The sequence below is a fragment of the Nestor notabilis genome, unplaced genomic scaffold (assembly GCF_000696875.1).
Source record: "Nestor notabilis isolate BGI_N333 unplaced genomic scaffold, ASM69687v1 scaffold2573, whole genome shotgun sequence".
Taxonomy (NCBI): Eukaryota; Metazoa; Chordata; class Aves; order Psittaciformes; family Psittacidae; genus Nestor; species Nestor notabilis.
Window position 1 is genome coordinate 208839 of NW_009922219.1, and position 16206 is coordinate 225044.

The following is a 16206-nucleotide window of genomic DNA, read 5'->3' on the forward strand; positions in this document are numbered from 1 at the left end:
GCCTCATTAGCACTTACTAGTTTTGCTGATCCAAACCAATCGTACTGCAGTTATTACAAAAGTCATAGAAACATTAGGCCTGGGAGATTGAATTGACTTTCTTGATTAGATTAAATCAAAGCAGCTGATTACCAGGTGTGACATAACTCCAGCTTTCAGATAAAGGATAAGGTGATGTATGAAAATGCGTTCAAGCCAAATAGCTGCCTCCTTAGACATACTTTTGATCTCTTATCTTATCTGCTCACAGTGTTCATTTTCTAAGCATATCTTAGCTGCACTGGCATGCATTACAGTATAGTAATTCTTACTGGCTAAAAATTCACTTTCCCTGAACTGATGGCAGTGCATAGCATCATCCCACATTATCTCATGAACAGAGAGGCTTATGTTTTCTGTGGTTATCAGCCTGATGCTTTTAAGCGAGCAATAAAGACCCAAACCTCAGTGTGAACGGAAGTCTTTCATATGATTTCTGTTAGCTTTAGATAGCTTCTCCATTCTTTTAACAAAGCAAATAATTTATAATTAAAAATAAATGTAAACAGACTCAGTATTAATCTCCAGAATATGAACATACTGGTTTATGGCTGAGTGCTTCCTTGATTGTCCTTTCCATCACAAAATGGAAACACAGTCATGTATAGGCATATTACACTATCTTGAATTCTGTCAGTAAGGGCTGTGCAGCACATAATGTTCAAATGCCAGATAGTAATGTCTCACCACATATACACACTCATGTAGTGTAAAAGAAATGGTCTGGATTAGAAAGGTGAAAGACAAGAGTTCCCATTTCCTCAACAGTGCTCTATGGATTTGCACATGCATTGGAATGTGCTTCCTCTGGGTTCTGGTTTCTGTGTATTGTAAATGGTCTTCAAAGAAGGAAAGTTAGTGCTTTGTCTACAATACCTCCAAGAAACTTTTAGCTTCATCAGAAATCTGCTATATCTAGTAATGATGACTCACAGGAACAATTTTATTCTTTGAGAATCCTCCCTTGGTTGGTTAGAAATGAAACATTTTCATTTAGCACTAAATGAAATCTCTAAAGCCTCAATCATTCTTGAATAAAGTAATCCTTAGAAAGCAATGTTTTCTGAAAGCAGTTTTGATCATCAGCATGATTTGCTTTTCAAAGGAACCTATTTATGCAAAGAAATTAAAATAATGTAACAGCTTCATTCAACAGTTCTGTGATAGTTATTAACACTTTCTTGACTGAAGAACAATTTTGTATTATTTTTCTACTTGCTCCAGCAACTGTTTTTCTGGAATTTTGGAAAAGAAGGCGAGCAGTAATTGCTTATGACTGGGACTTGATAGACTGGGAAGAAGAAGAGGTTTGTAACAAAATTTTATTCATTGATCTTTAGTACAAAAAGATTTGGTTAAATATGTAAGCATGTTTTTCTTTTGGATATATTTTCAAGTCACTTTTCAGATCTTCATAAACTAGGAAATAAGTATTTTTCTCCTCAGATAGTTTCTTTGGAATGTGAAGTAGCTTTCCCCAGGCCAAACTGTCCTTTCTTTTTGCACCTTTGTAAATCTAAATTAATTTCATCCTCTCAGCGGCTGTCATTGTGGGAGATTTCAGTAAAAAAATACACTTTGGGGGAACCTAGCAAATTTTGCTTTTGAATTCAAGGAGATTATTGGACAGCTCAGGGTACCATGAATGTTAGCACATGAGCTTTTATCTGTTATTTTAGATAGCCACTAAGAATATTGATGGCGAGAAAGTCTTGTGAGACTTCTACCAGCTTCTGAATGGTCAGGTGCTGGTTACCTAAGTGTACCAGAGACTGAGGGAGATGAACCAACTCAAAGTACTTAATTCATCCTCTGTTGGTAGAGGAAATGCCCTTAGGGAAGGAAACTAAACAAGCAGAAATAGGCTTAACCTTTTGCTATGGTGGTTAACAATAAAAAACAGCATGTTTGTGGGACTGAGCACTGATGTCTAAATGGAACTAGAAGGCTTGATTATGCTGCAAAAAAGCCACTTCTGCTGGTGACAAATGTACCAAATTACAATTTCCAATTCAGAATTTTAGCTCAGTGTCACCAGAATGAGAAGGAACCTTTAAATTAATAAAATACACAAGCAGGTACAGTATGAGGCCCTTTTTATGTTTTTCCCAGGAAGCCTGGTCTTGCAGATGTTCATAGTTTGGGATATTATATGTCTGCATCCTCCACCATTTAACCTACCTCAGTCAGGTGCCCTGGGGCAGCGGTGAGTGTACCTGCTCCAGACCTATTCATTGTACCTTCTTACAGTTGTAGAGGGAGTTTTATAAGTCTCTACAGCAGGAAGTCTACAGCAGTCTTTTCAGAAGCAGTGTGCCAGATGTTACCTTTATCTGTCACATTAGAGATTAAAGATGCCAATAGGAACTCACCTGGCTGATTCTCTAAGATTTATGTGATCAGTCATCAGAGCATCAGTATCTCATTGGCATTTAAGGTATCAGTTCCTCCTTTGTTCACCATTCAGTGGGATCCCAAGAGTGGGAGCTGATGCCTCCCAGAAGTGTCTTCTCTGAAGATACTACAGTTGCCAGTGCCAATACCTACTGCACAACTCAAGCACGTCCTTGCTTTAAGATCATCTCAATGGAACACTGCCTCCTCTTCTTGAGTATTAAATGCTGCACTTTTCTGTTGACACTGGGGTCATTGCAGGACTTTGTCCCTATGACAGTCACAATTTGGAAGCAGGTGTCCCAGGTGAAAAATTGTTTTCCCATTTCCCTGTTTTGTGGTTCGAAGTTCATCACTTTGCCATTGCCTTCAGAGGCAAGCAGGATGACCTGCAAACCACAAGCTTTGCAAGGAGACTTATTTCTTGGGGTGCTATCATTGTCTCAGTGATCAAGATTCAGATTTTCAGTCTTTTACAAATCCCTTTTTGTACATCTGGGATATAGAGGACAATATATCCTTGGACTAGGCAGGATAGGAATCCTGCAAGAATTCACCTTTTGGAGGATTCAGAAACCTCCAGAAAGAAAAGGATATATTTCACAAAGAAATTTAGAGTACTTCTAGTGCGGAAAGATCTGGTCTAAGGCACTGCACGTTAATCCATATTTGATATTTTAGAAATCAGTACAGTTTGTCCTGTGAGTAAAGAGTTGGAATGATCCATGTTTGAGAAGCAGGCAGGAAGGAGAACAGTCAGTTTTACATAGACTGAAAAAGACACATCCTGTGGAATTCGATCCTGAAATTGTACATGTCAGTGAGAATTTTGTCTCCGTAGAGTAAAAATTTACTCCTAAAAGTGCTGCTTTCTCATAAAATCACTGCTAATTAAATTTCATAGAATCATAGAATCATAGAATGGTTTGGGTTGGAAAGGACCTTAAGATCATCTACTTCCAACCCCCCTGCCATGGGCAGGGACACCTCGCACTAGACCATGTCTCCCAAGGCTCTGTCCAACCTGGCCTTGAACACCGCCAGGGTTGGAGCATTCACAACTTCCTCGGGCAACCCATTCCAGTGCCTCACCACCCTCACTGTGAAGAACTTCTTCCTTATATCTAATCTAAACTTCCCCTGTTCAAGTTTGAAGCCATTACCCCTTGTCCTGTCACTGCAGTCCCTAACAAAGAGTCCCTCCCCAGCATCCTTGTAGGCCCCCTTCAGATATTGGAAGGCTGCTATGAAGTCTCCACACAGCCTTCTCTTTTCCAGGCTGAACAGCCCCAACTTTCTCAGCCTGTCTTCATACAGGAGGTGCTCCAGCCCTCTTATCATCCTCGTGGCCCTCCTCTGGACTTGCTCCAACAGCTCCATGTCTTTTTATGTTGAGAACCCCAGAACTGGACACAATACTCCAAGTGAGGTCTCACAAGAGAAGAGCAGAGGGACAGGATCACCTCCTTTGACCTGGTGGTCACGCTGCTTTTGATGCAGCCCAGGATACGGTTGGCTTTCTTGAAGTCCAGGGCAGTGAGCTTGCTGCATGCTCTTCTCGCTGTCCTGAGGATCTCAAATTCAACCATCTCATGGTCGCTACAGGCAAGGGTGCCCTGGAGCATCACATCCCCAACCAGCCCCTCCTTGTTGGTGAGCACGAGGTCAAGGATGGCACCTCTCCTTGTCAGCTCCTGTGTTACTTGCAAGAGGAAGTTGTCTTCCACACAATCGAGGAACCTCCTGGATTGCTTGTGCCGGGCTGTCCTGTCTCTCCAGCAGATATCAGGATGGTTGAAGTCCCCCATGAGGACAAGGGCCTGCGAACGTGAGGCTGCTCCTATCTGTCTGTAGAGCACTTCATCCACAGAATCCTCCTGGTCAGGTGGTCTGTAGCAGATCCCCACAGTAATGTACCCCCATTGCTGTTCTCCCTTTGACCCTGATCCACAAGCTCTCTGTTGACTCTCTGTTTCCTATCTACAGTCCATTCAGTTAACACCAGACAAAATCAGATGATTTCTTTTAGCAGTTATTTCAAAGAAATCAATTAAAGAGTTCTAATCACCGTTTTAAGTCACAAGATTTTGACAATGAAGATTGTTATTTCTATTAACATTATCTGACATGTCTAGTTTTTGCTTGCTTTAATTTTCATTGTCAAATTGAAAAATAAGGTTTTGCTACAGAGAGAAATTTATTAATTCCTGCCAACAATAGATTAATAAAAAATGTGAAACATTTGTAAGGCTTCCTATCATTTCACCATTATTTTTCTGTTCTAAATGAGGAAACAAAGAAAGAAAGCAATGAAGACAAAAGGGACAGAGAATTAAATTTCTTCAGACATGCAGCCTTGTGAATTCCTCACTACTTCAGATTTTCATCTAAGGAGGGCATGCAGCAGTCCCTGCAGTGCCCAGATCCCCCAGCCTGGAGACATAGGCTAAATGTTTCTGACTTTTTCATCCCTGCATGTGTGGATTTCCTTTTCTTGTAAATCAGGTGCAAGGTGGGAGACGTGGAGAGTAACTTGGTCTTGGCTGAGTGCAACAAGAAACAAACAGTGCAGAGTTCATGGCACTCCCAGCTGAAATATGGCTCTGTTGCTATTTACAGCATACATTTTAAATTTTTCTTCAGTGTCACTTTATAGCATTAACCTCAGCCAGATACAATACTGTTCACTTCCTGCTCCAAACTATGCTCAGCATTGCTGAGTGTCATTAAACAAGCCCATGCCAAAGTGTCGGTTTTGTGTGAAGAGTATCTGTAAAAATAGCATTTGCATTATCTGAATTGGCTGGAGATTGTAGGAGATACCTAGACTCATGAATGGGTGGATATCGTAAGGACTTCCCTATAGTGCTGATTATAAAAGCTAATCGAAACTTGGCTTAGAGAGAGCTGCAGAGGAGAAAGGGTTTCTTGTATATGACTTGGTAAGCCAGCTGGCAGAGTCCTGTAGTGGTTTAACCCCAGCTGGGGTGCCATTCTCAAGCACCCTGCTTCAGTGCTATCACACTCTGTCCTTTTGCATGTCCTTGGGCATACAGGAATACTACTTGCATTGTTTCTCTTGCTAGATTATGGTCTGCTTGACACCTTTCAGCCCTGATATGGAAGAAACAGCTTGAGCAAGGTAGCATAAGAGCCCCCTCAGAAACATGCTTAGCCTCTGTAAATAGATAATGTAGGGCTGGTTCCCTCAAGCACGTAATTACTTACAGTGACATTGCAGCTGAGCATACATGCGTCTTAATTTTTTGTAATACCATATTACTGGGTTGCTGCTTGAATTTAGAAATTAACTGTATTGAGGAAGTACCTTCAGAACTTGAGAGAATGAGAATGAGACATGACTTTCCCACCCCCATCCTCCAGGGGAATTTTATAGAAAGGATGTAGGATTTTAGGATATCTTATTTTTATTCACATTCTAGAGACTTGTATGAGCAGTTAACATTCACCTGTTTCAATGCAGTCATTTAAGGTCTGGGCATTCACAACTTTCATTCAATTAAATGCAGGTTGAGGGACGGAAATGACTGAAATTGCTAAACTGGGTTCTTGGCTGTTACAAAGAAATGTGCAGCATTTTTCCTGGTGGAAAAGCTGCAGACAGGCCATAGCTGCCTTTGTTCTCCCTTGTAGCCAGCTGTACCGTGGGCCAGTTCTCAAGTAACGAATCAGAGCATTGTAAAACTTCACCTAATGCATATAGAATGCCAGCAGCTGTGAGAGTCCACCTTTGCTTTCTCTCTGGTGCTTTCTCTCAACTCTGACAGCATCCTCAGTGTTAGACTTGGGTAAGGTGGCACAGGAGACACGGCTGTTGGTGAACCTCCTGGATGGCAGGGCAGTGGAGTAGCCCTACTGCAGCTGAAAACCATGAGGTCTTACCTGAACTAGGGGTGAACCCTGTCTTCTGATAAGGCTGTAAACAGATGTAACAAAGTGTCTCCCAAAGAAATTCCCAGTTTTCATTTCAGAAGAGAGTTTTTATGACAAAGCAGGACTTCAGATAATGTTGGGAAGGAATTAAACAGTATTAGATGGCATAGCTCCTTCTTCAAATGCTGAGAAACTTTTGCTGATAATGGGAAGGTAACCAATTACCTAGCAAACAGCAATTGGGTTTGGAAAAAGGAATTTGGGTTTGTGTTGGGTTTTTATTTTTTGGGTTTTGGGGTTTTTTTGCTTTTTGCTTTGTTGTAGAATTCCAATATCAATATCAATTCCAGGTTGGAAAACTCTGTGGTATCAGCCTTAAAATTATTTGGCTTATAGCCATATGATTAGAATTAGTTATATTGTTTAGATGAGTAGCTAACTGGGGAGTTTACTAAGTACTTAGAATATGGTTTTATGGGTCCAGTGATTTATTCTAGTTCTCACGAGGGAGACCTGATTTCCCAGGTCAGCTGTGCCAGTTGCTGAATTCAAAGATGTACATCCCAATAATGATATTGGTTATCTGATAAGCAAGCTGAAGTTTCCTACAGAATCTTTCCTGGTTGTGCTGTATGTGAACACTGTCTGTCTATTCTTTAGGAGGAAATACGTCCGCAGTTTGAAGCCAAGTACTCCAAGAAAGAACGAATGAACCCCATATCCGGGAAGCCAGAGCCTTACCAAGCATTTGCAGATAAATGCAGCAGACTCATTGTTTCTGCATCTGGAATATTTTTTATGGTTTGAGAACTTTTATTTATTTACCAGTTGAAAAAATACAAAATAACATTATCTCTGGTGAAAGAGCATAAAGATACTGGGTATGACTGCTTGAAAGTAAAATAAGCTCTAGCGTGTTTACTGCAGGCTGAAAAATATGTACAAAGCAAATTCCCTAAGATTTAACGTCCTACACAGGTTTACTCTTCACTGAGTCTTGCAGATAGTTAAGTCCTTCCTTCAAGGGTTATACACATAACACTATATGTAGCAACACACCTGCTGGAATAGTAGTGCTATCACATTTAGGCACCAACTTCAGCTGACTGAATCAGCTTATTGATTTCCTTGCCTTCCCTGTGTAGACTGCGCAGAGTAATGAGAAATGATGCCATAGAATAGACAGCTGTTCTTGTAAATTCTACAGAGAACCCAATTAAGATGCCTACAGCACTTAATCATGTTAATATGTCCCCCTTTTTCAGAGTGTTGAGGAGGTAAGGAAGGAGGGTTCCTATTCCTGGTGCAATTGAAATGGAAAACTCGATGTTCCCTGTCTAAAATGAGGCATCTCTCCCGCTTCCAAAGTGTGAAATCAAATGCAGAAGCAAAATCTCTTGTAAAGAAGGCTGCCTGCATTTCTGCTGAAATGCCTCCATCTTCCAGCTTCACTGAAACTGTTATGCACATGACAACAGCAGTGGTAGACTGGTCTTGAAAACACAACTGGCATCAACTCAGACCCTCATGGAATTTACTAGGGATTTCCCAGGAGGCTAGAAAATTATCTATGTATAATTTCAGGAGTTGTGAAGAGCCAGGTAGGTGGGCTAGCCCAGGAACTTTGTGTTTGAATGAGATGGGAGGGAACAGGTCAGGGGGCTTGTAAGAACCTGATGGCTTCAAAATTGTCCAGTGCAGTCTTGGACAAGAAAGGCAAGAGCATTATTGAGATGAACTGTGCTCTGGTATGTCAGGAGGATGGACAGATACACAGAGAAACACTGGGCATGAGGAGCCAACATGTTGTCTGACTCAGTCTTTGAAGACTTTTGCATCTGCTCAGGACTGTAGTCTCTGCTCAGAAATGATTCCACATCTGCAACATTTTGTATATTTTCCCTATACTTTTTTCTTGAAGGGGGACAGTTTTCACTCCCTACCCTTTGCAAACATAGTCATTAATCTTCTCAGCCTAGTGGTAGATCTTGTTCAAAGTCCCAGAGAGTAGTCTTGCTCTGAGTTGTGTGCACCACAAATTGTCCCCATAAAAGTCCTTGAAACAGGTCAACGATTATTTTCACTGAAGATGTGGTTTTTTGCTGGCATAATGCAGGCTTCCAATGAATTAGAAAAACTCAAATTTCCCCTTGTTTAGGTAAAACTATTCCATAAAAATTATAGCTTTAAGCATAGGAGATTGACACTTACCAAAACTTGAAGTTAGAGCTGTTCTCAAAGTTTCACAGCATTGACTTTCACAGTGCAGTTACTAATATAGCTTGAACTGTGTTAGTGGTTCCTTATTAACAAAGGAAAGTCGTCCTTCTTCCCTTCAACGCTATGCAGGGAATTCAGAGACAATCCTTCAGATTCACACACTTTTTTCTTCTTCACTGGGATTATGTCAGTCAATTTTGTAACTAATAAAATATGAAACCAGCTTGATTAGCATTCAGCATTTTCAAAATCATTTTGCCCATTCAATTAGGTTAGATATACTTCAATTTTGATAGGCTTAAGTTGTCTGTGAATAACCTTGGAATACACTTACCTTTTGGAAATAGTCATGTCTTCTGCTGGAGAAACTTTCCTTATCTAATAAAGTGGCTAATAGGTACTCTTTCTGAGTTTCTATGAGATGAGTCACCCATGCTGTTTGTCCTTTAAATGGCTTCTCTCTGATTTTTTCCTTCCTTTAGATCTGTGTGGTGATAGCTGCTGTTTTTGGCATTGTTATTTACCGTGTTGTGACTGTCAGCACTTTTGCTGCCTTTAAGTGGGCTTTAATCAGGAATAACTCTCAGGTTGCAACTACAGGGACTGCAGTGTGCATCAACTTTTGCATCATCATGCTGCTGAATGTGGTGAGTAACATACCCAAAGATATACCTAAGCCAGCAAACCAGTAGATATCTCAGTCTTCAGAACACCAAATGCTTTTAGTTCCTTTTTCATCAGAAATGGAATGTCTTCCTAAGTCATGGCATTATTGTTTATGGACACCATTCACTGTTTATGTAAAGTACAATTCCAAATCAAAAACATTGTGTCTGAATGTTTTAAAAAATATTTGAGAGACATGTGCCTACTTTTTTATCATCTGCCTCTTTTTTTTCCTTTCATATATTTGCAGGTTTTAGTCCATTTCATTAATATTATTCTTTTTAATTAGTGTTTTGATGCTATTTTTTTAAATACAGTGGCCAAGCTTAATTCTAATTTATACTAATTTCAGTAATTCCAACTTCAATTTTCACAGTAGTTTACCAGTGAGGATAGCATATAGAGACATAATGCTCATATGCAGGAGGAATGCCTTGGGCTGAAAACTTCATGATGCTTGAGCAGACATGGCTTGTTCATGAACTGTCAATGGACTTTGCCAGAGTGAACCTGAGACATGGCCTCGGGGGTTGGGGAGAGCTGGCTGAGGTCAAGTTGTTGTGAGCTCGTTTGGAACCAGAGTTGGGACAAATTAAAAACTGGAATTTCTATGTGGTAAGAGCCACAGTAAGACAGTGTATCATAGATTAGATAGAAAATGAGTTCCGTCCTTCCATCGAGATGCAGGTACTCCTGTGTATTGCTGTGATAGCAGTGTGTTTTTTCTTAGTTGCTCTTAGCAAGAGGTTTATGGCTTTTTACTATCAGGGTTTTGTCAATTGACATGTTAAGAATGTGTTTTAAGGGAAAGAAGGGATCAACCTGCAAACATCCAGGTACTGGAGCCAGGGTGGAGAATCTCTACTCACTCAGTAGTAGCAAGATTTTTCTGCAAAAAACATGTTAGTTTTTGCTCTAGGAGATATGCTAACTTACCTCCCAGGGTAAGAGATGTTATTTCAGGCCTGCATATTTCCAAGTGCTGGCTTGGAGACCACTTTCTTTCCTGTGCAATACCCATGCATTTCCGTCATCTAAAAATTCGTTTTAACAGCCCCTCATTTATGTAAAAGAAAATTCCAAGAAGCTTTGCTCCCTTTCACATAGGCAAGACTGGATTGGTGACTAGGACAGTCTGTCAAGAACTGTTTACATTCCTGTATTTTCCCTAAGGTGGGATATAGGCTGAGAAAGAAAAGAAATAAGAGGTGGAAGCTGTTGTTCTGTCTGAATTTGTATTGAGGGCTCTCTTCTTTTATGTTATTTTGATTTATTGTTTGCTGTCTGGAGCTTTTGGATGTTTTCTTTAATCCACTTAGAGCACACAATAAGCATAGAAGAAATAAAAAGAAAACTATATATCTGTCAGTACATCCATTTCCAAGCTCTCAGTATAAGTATATGCAGTGTATATGCATATATATATACTTCATTGTATATGCAGTGAAGCAGCAACAAAGAATTATGGCACAAACAAAATTATTTGGTTCTCAAAGAGTTTACAGCTTAGAGAAATTTTTAAAATAATGGAAGGTGGCTTGAAAGTGCCTTTGAGAAACTTTGTTTTCTTTCCTAAAATACATCAAATAAGTAGAGCACTGCAAAGATGTATTTCTTAAGCTTTACACTCATTACCATGCAATAAATACCACAGCCTTAGATCTGGATATAGCTCATGGAAACAAAAGATCTCCAAAATATGAAACTGTAGGAGCTTTTGAAAGGAAGGACTGAAGTACATAATCCCTCACTTCCCGTGGTGGATTAATGTAGTTAATGCTGAAGGACAGTAGTGGGATTTTTTATTTTTTTTTTCTTCTTCTTTTTTTTCATTTTTTTTCTGGGAAAAAATATTTCCCAAGGAGCAATTCAGGTACTTGAATTCTCTACAGTGACTCAAGAAAAGTAGTGGGAGAGCAAGCAGGGATACAGTAATAAAACCAGAATAGAGCCAGATGTATATAACAGTAGGGAATTCACTGCTAGGAAGCCTGGAAAACCACCAGTGATTCTGATAGGGGTTGACAATTCTCTAAGCGTCAGGGGGAAGGTAACTTCTAGACTGGATGTGCTGAGAGCTAGGCACATACACTGACACATCCACCATGACAAAACTAAATGACCTTCGAAGCATAATGTCTCCCAGATAATCCTCCAGCCTGACTTGGGAAGAGACCAACTTTTACCTAGGTTAATAAAACCTGTTAATTCCAGTGATATCACCCATAGAAAATATGAACGCAGAACAGAATATTATCCTAAACAATGCCCTTTGGGACTAGTAGTGATAAACTTCAGTAGCAGATAATTATATCCAAACATTGTTAACAGAATCTCTAACGCAGTCTTACTGTTCCAGGAGGAATAGCAACAGAATAGTTTTCATAGCCTCTTCTGCAGAGCAATATATATTTGTAAAATAGCACACTCCCTGCTGGGATGGGGATATAAAATACTCAGACATTTAGCACTTTTACAGTTGTCCTTAATAGATCCTTTTAAAAGTAAAACAAATCACCTTTTTCATTACTTGAAACAAAACTGTTTACTCCAAAGGCAGCAAAAAAGCTATCCTAAGCAAGAAATGTTTCTTAACACAGATGAGATAATTCAGGGTGACTTCAGTTCTTAAGCAGGCAGTTTGATCTGTAAATTGTGCGTAACTCAATGTAACTGAGAGTTTATAAGGATAACTGCAAATGAAAAGAAACATTGCTGATAGCATTTCAGGAATAAGTAAGTACTTGAGCCTGAAATATGAGGAGCTTTGTATCCCTGTAGGCATCAGTGAGAGTTAAGGACATTTAGCATTTTGCAGGAACAAGCTCCAAACTCATTTAAAGCAAATGGAAATTGTTGTATTAATTTGCACCAATACTGATGTTCGTGGTAATGTACTTTATAGGTTAAAAAATCCTTCGCAAACACTAAATGTGAACACCTTCCAAGTTATTTTTTATAAGCTTTATGAAGTTATCAGTCTCCCAGTGAGTTTGAGAGCATGGTATCTGCTAAGCACAGAAAGTACCACTTTGGGATCTATAGCAGTGTCACTGACTCATTGTAAGAAATGTGTCTGGTGGTGGGGATTACTAAAGACTTCCTCTGAAGCAACCCTGTCTCCTCAGTGTTTTTCCTTTCAGCACCAAAAAAAATCTCAACAAAACCAGAAAGCCCAAAATACCCAGCATACCAGTGCATGTTCTTTACTAGGGTGATCTTTTTTATTATTTTTTTTTCTATGTGAGATAAATGTTCCATAAGTAACTAATACAAAAATCCAAGTTGTGCTATTGTTCTGCTTTGGGTTTTTTTTCTGGAAAAGTTATCTTACCTTTTTTCACTTTGTATGTAAAATAAGGACAGTGACAGCATTTTTTTCTCCGTACGTTGTGGATGAAAAGAGCTGAGTATAAGCTTTAAAAATATTACTATTCCTTTTTTGATTATATCATTACTGTATTATTACTACATAGTTTTATTAGCGTTGTTATAAGAGCATCACAGAGACCATTTGGGTGTCAGATTTAACATGTAGGAGAAGTTACTCTACCTAGAAAACAATTCTAAATTTTTGAGCTGGTCGTATATCTAAGAGGCTGTTTCTTCTCTGTTACAGCTGTATGAAAAGGTTGCTCTTTTCCTGACAAATTTAGGTAAGGAATGTTACATACAAAATTGAATGATACTGTATTTTTTGGCCCATATACTGGGATAGCATTCAAACTGTCTGTACAAGTATGAAAAATCCTGATTAATTTGCAATCTATAAGAACTGATGTTTTTCTTAAGTTTATAATACGGGAGCATATGAACAGCTATGGTGCCATTCAGTCAGTGATGACAATTACTGACCTGCCATGCCTGGTTCTTGTACCAACCACTTACCTTGTAAGAACTTAAACAAATTGCTACCTTTGTGAAAAAAAAGCAAAAGTTTTCAGAGAGACTGAGCACTCACAACCCCCAGGCTTTGTGAAGACCTGGAATGGGGGAATCACATCTGGAAGCCAAAATTATAGCTTGAAACTAAGGTGCTTATTGACTATCAAACACACACATTTAAGAGGGGCCATAATTTGGAGGGAAAATAACTGACTCATCAATTCTACCAACACCTAAACTCAAGTATTATTGTACGTTTCAGTAATCTTTTCAGTTCACCCAAAAGGTGATCTTTATGCTAGAGTAAAGACAACATGTTTTCTAAGGACATCAGGTCCTGTCGCTGTGGCAGCAATAGACTATCAGTCATATATCCATACTTCAGGCAGAGTCTCTGGAGATCCTGATCATGCTACAGTAGTTGGAGGCAATTGGCAAGTGCTCCTTAGTGTCAGGAAGCCTGTTATGAGACTCTTGCTGAAGGCCTATTAAGCCAACCATATTGTGGCTCAAGAGGTTGAGTAGAAGTGGTTTGAGGCTATTATGTTGAGCTTCTGCATACTTGTGTGCACTAATGATGTTCAGTAACATATTTTGGACAGATAGACAGATTTGGGTGTCTGCTCAGAGGAAACAAACAGCTGATTTTAGATAGTGTCAGGGCTTTTCTGCATCTGGGAAGTCATAGGTGATGTGTTCAAAGCACATCTATGTTAAGATAGCATTTTATTCTGTTTTTGTTATTACATTGAGAGTCCTCGTATGTATGCTGTAGATGTAAAAATATTTTTGCCATCCTGTATCCATGGGAAAGATACCTGCTAGTTACAGTTGAGAAATATGACTTTCAAGCAGGTGATTTGTACAGGCTGTACCTTTTACTCCCTGTGACACCCCGGGGACAGTAAGGCATAGTCTAGAGACTTTGGAGCTTGGTTGCTTTCTGCCAGGTTATCATCAAATAGGCCTGCTTCTTTTAGCTTCTGCAGAAAGCACTGGTATGAAAACTCAGTGGGTCAAGCTATTCTGACCATGTTAAAGCTGTTTTGTGCTATTTACTTTGATGGCCTAAGTGGCTGATTTAGTTTGCTTATCTTTATCAGTGTAATAAGCTTGGAGTGGCATTGGCAGCAAAGCTACTCTCAGGATGTCCTTCTTCAGACTTTATATGACCTTTTTCAGAGCTCATGTCCACACTCCTCCAGAGTCTGCCATTGTCTCTGACAGGCATATAAGCACAGCTTCAGCTGCAGCACCCTTGTTAAAGTCAGACTTGTCCTTCCACAAACTAGCATCAAAAATCGATGATGCTTTATTTTTTTCTGTGTAACTAAATATGTATGCACTGGCATGCACACAAACTTGGGTTTCTTGACAGGCATTTGCAAATCATTAACACGGTTGTTAATTTATGGTCTGTTTTATGCTTTTGTTGATGCATCTGTTTGATATTTCCTCATGGGTAGGGCAGCTCTAATTAAAGAGAATCTAGTTTATCACTGTTGCTTTATTTCCGCTACTTTACTGGAGGCTCCTTTGGAAGTAGCATATGAGTACTACCACTATGATATTCAGAATCGCCATTATCACCTCCACTTCTCTGCTTGCTCCTATTCAGAGCAATGGTTGTCTAATAACAAGCTCCTGCCAGCTGTAAAGTAGTTCCAGGACATGGTACTGGTGTGTGGCACAGAAGTTGTTTTGTTAATTGCTGTGACAATATCTTTTAAGATGAAGATTAAAGGCCTACCTGAAGGGAAGAATATGTCTTCCTCTTTCCCACTGGCCTTAACCCATCTGTTGCAAAATATTTTTTCCCAGTCTTCTGCAATGAGTTGCCTAGGACAAGGAAAGGAAGTCATGCAATGGCACTCCACTGACACCTGTGTGGAGTCCTTAGGTGCCAGCATGGTGGCAAATCCATTAAATGGAATTAAAAGGAGGATTTACTCAAGTTCAGTGTGTCATCTCTAACAAAAAGGCACTTATATAGTGGTAGTGGGGTGCTTTCTGGCAATGTCGTTATGGTAGGACGTAGAAAAGTGAACAAGAGGAGCCTGAGCCTGTAAAACACACAGGAATCCAGGAGGATATTTAATATACGCATTATTTCAACCACTTTCTTACAGTCTCCTGGGAATATACATATCCAGATATCAAAAGAGATTTCTAAGTTTTTATAAGCTCACTTGCTGTGTGCTGCTTTTGGGTATAATTTCTTCTGTCATCTTATATTTTGAAATCAGCAGGCTAATTTACAAATACATTGCCAGGTCTGATAGGTGTGTGCAGCCTTTATGCTAAGGGAAATTGTTAGTCTGATTAGATGTCTGAAACTCTCCTCTCTTTCTTCACAGAGCAGCCTCGTACTGAATCCGAGTGGGAGAATAGCTTCACTCTGAAAATGTTTCTTTTTCAGTTTGTCAATCTGAACAGCTCTACCTTTTATATAGCATTCTTTCTTGGAAGGTAGGATTAATGTCTGCACCCTCATACGTACAAAATGAAGTAGAGAGAAGAAATAAAATTGTCTGTAATGAAACAAAATGGGACCATATCACACATTTCAAAGTTCAAATTCCATACTAGCAAAGCAGGACAGATCACAGTTTTATTTTCCTTTCAAAAGCCCAGAAACTGACACAGTTTTTACTTCCACATTGGCTCAGTATTAACTTTTAACAATTTCACTACTGGGAACTGGTACGTCCCGTAATACTATGCATGTAGGCCACTTCACTCTGTCTTTACGTGTGTAATTTGTACAGGTAAGTAAATAACACTGTGTCTTTTTCTTTCAGAAAAGAACAGAATAGTTCAGTTGGAAGGGACCTACAACATCATCTAGTCCAACTGCCTGAATACTTTGCTGCTTCTATTACATTATTTGGACCGTTAAGAGTGAATTGCGAGCTATCAGTTGATAGATTGTAAACAGAAAATGAAATATATATTTAATTGTAATCCTCTGCAAGTCCCCTAAAATCAAACAAAGAGCCTTTGAGTAGAGAAAGCTTGACTAAAAGAACTCATCAGTGTGGTTTATTTGCACGTGGAAACCATTTGGAGAGAAAACACAGGAGAAAAATAAGAAAAACATTTTTTCCT

At 39.4% G+C, this 16206-nt stretch overlaps 1 protein-coding gene across 1 annotated transcript in view; it reads left to right on the forward strand.

The window, feature by feature from the left end:
- ANO4 (anoctamin 4) overlaps window positions 1-16206 on the forward strand; it is a 130212-nt gene that overhangs the window by 95376 nt on the left and 18630 nt on the right. Inside the window, exons 15-19 of the mRNA XM_010011507.1 lie at window positions 1264-1346; window positions 6988-7128; window positions 9030-9194; window positions 12833-12869; window positions 15456-15567. Coding sequence (XP_010009809.1) covers window positions 1264-1346; window positions 6988-7128; window positions 9030-9194; window positions 12833-12869; window positions 15456-15567 — 538 coding nt within the window. The remainder of the gene's footprint in view (window positions 1-1263; window positions 1347-6987; window positions 7129-9029; window positions 9195-12832; window positions 12870-15455; window positions 15568-16206) is intronic.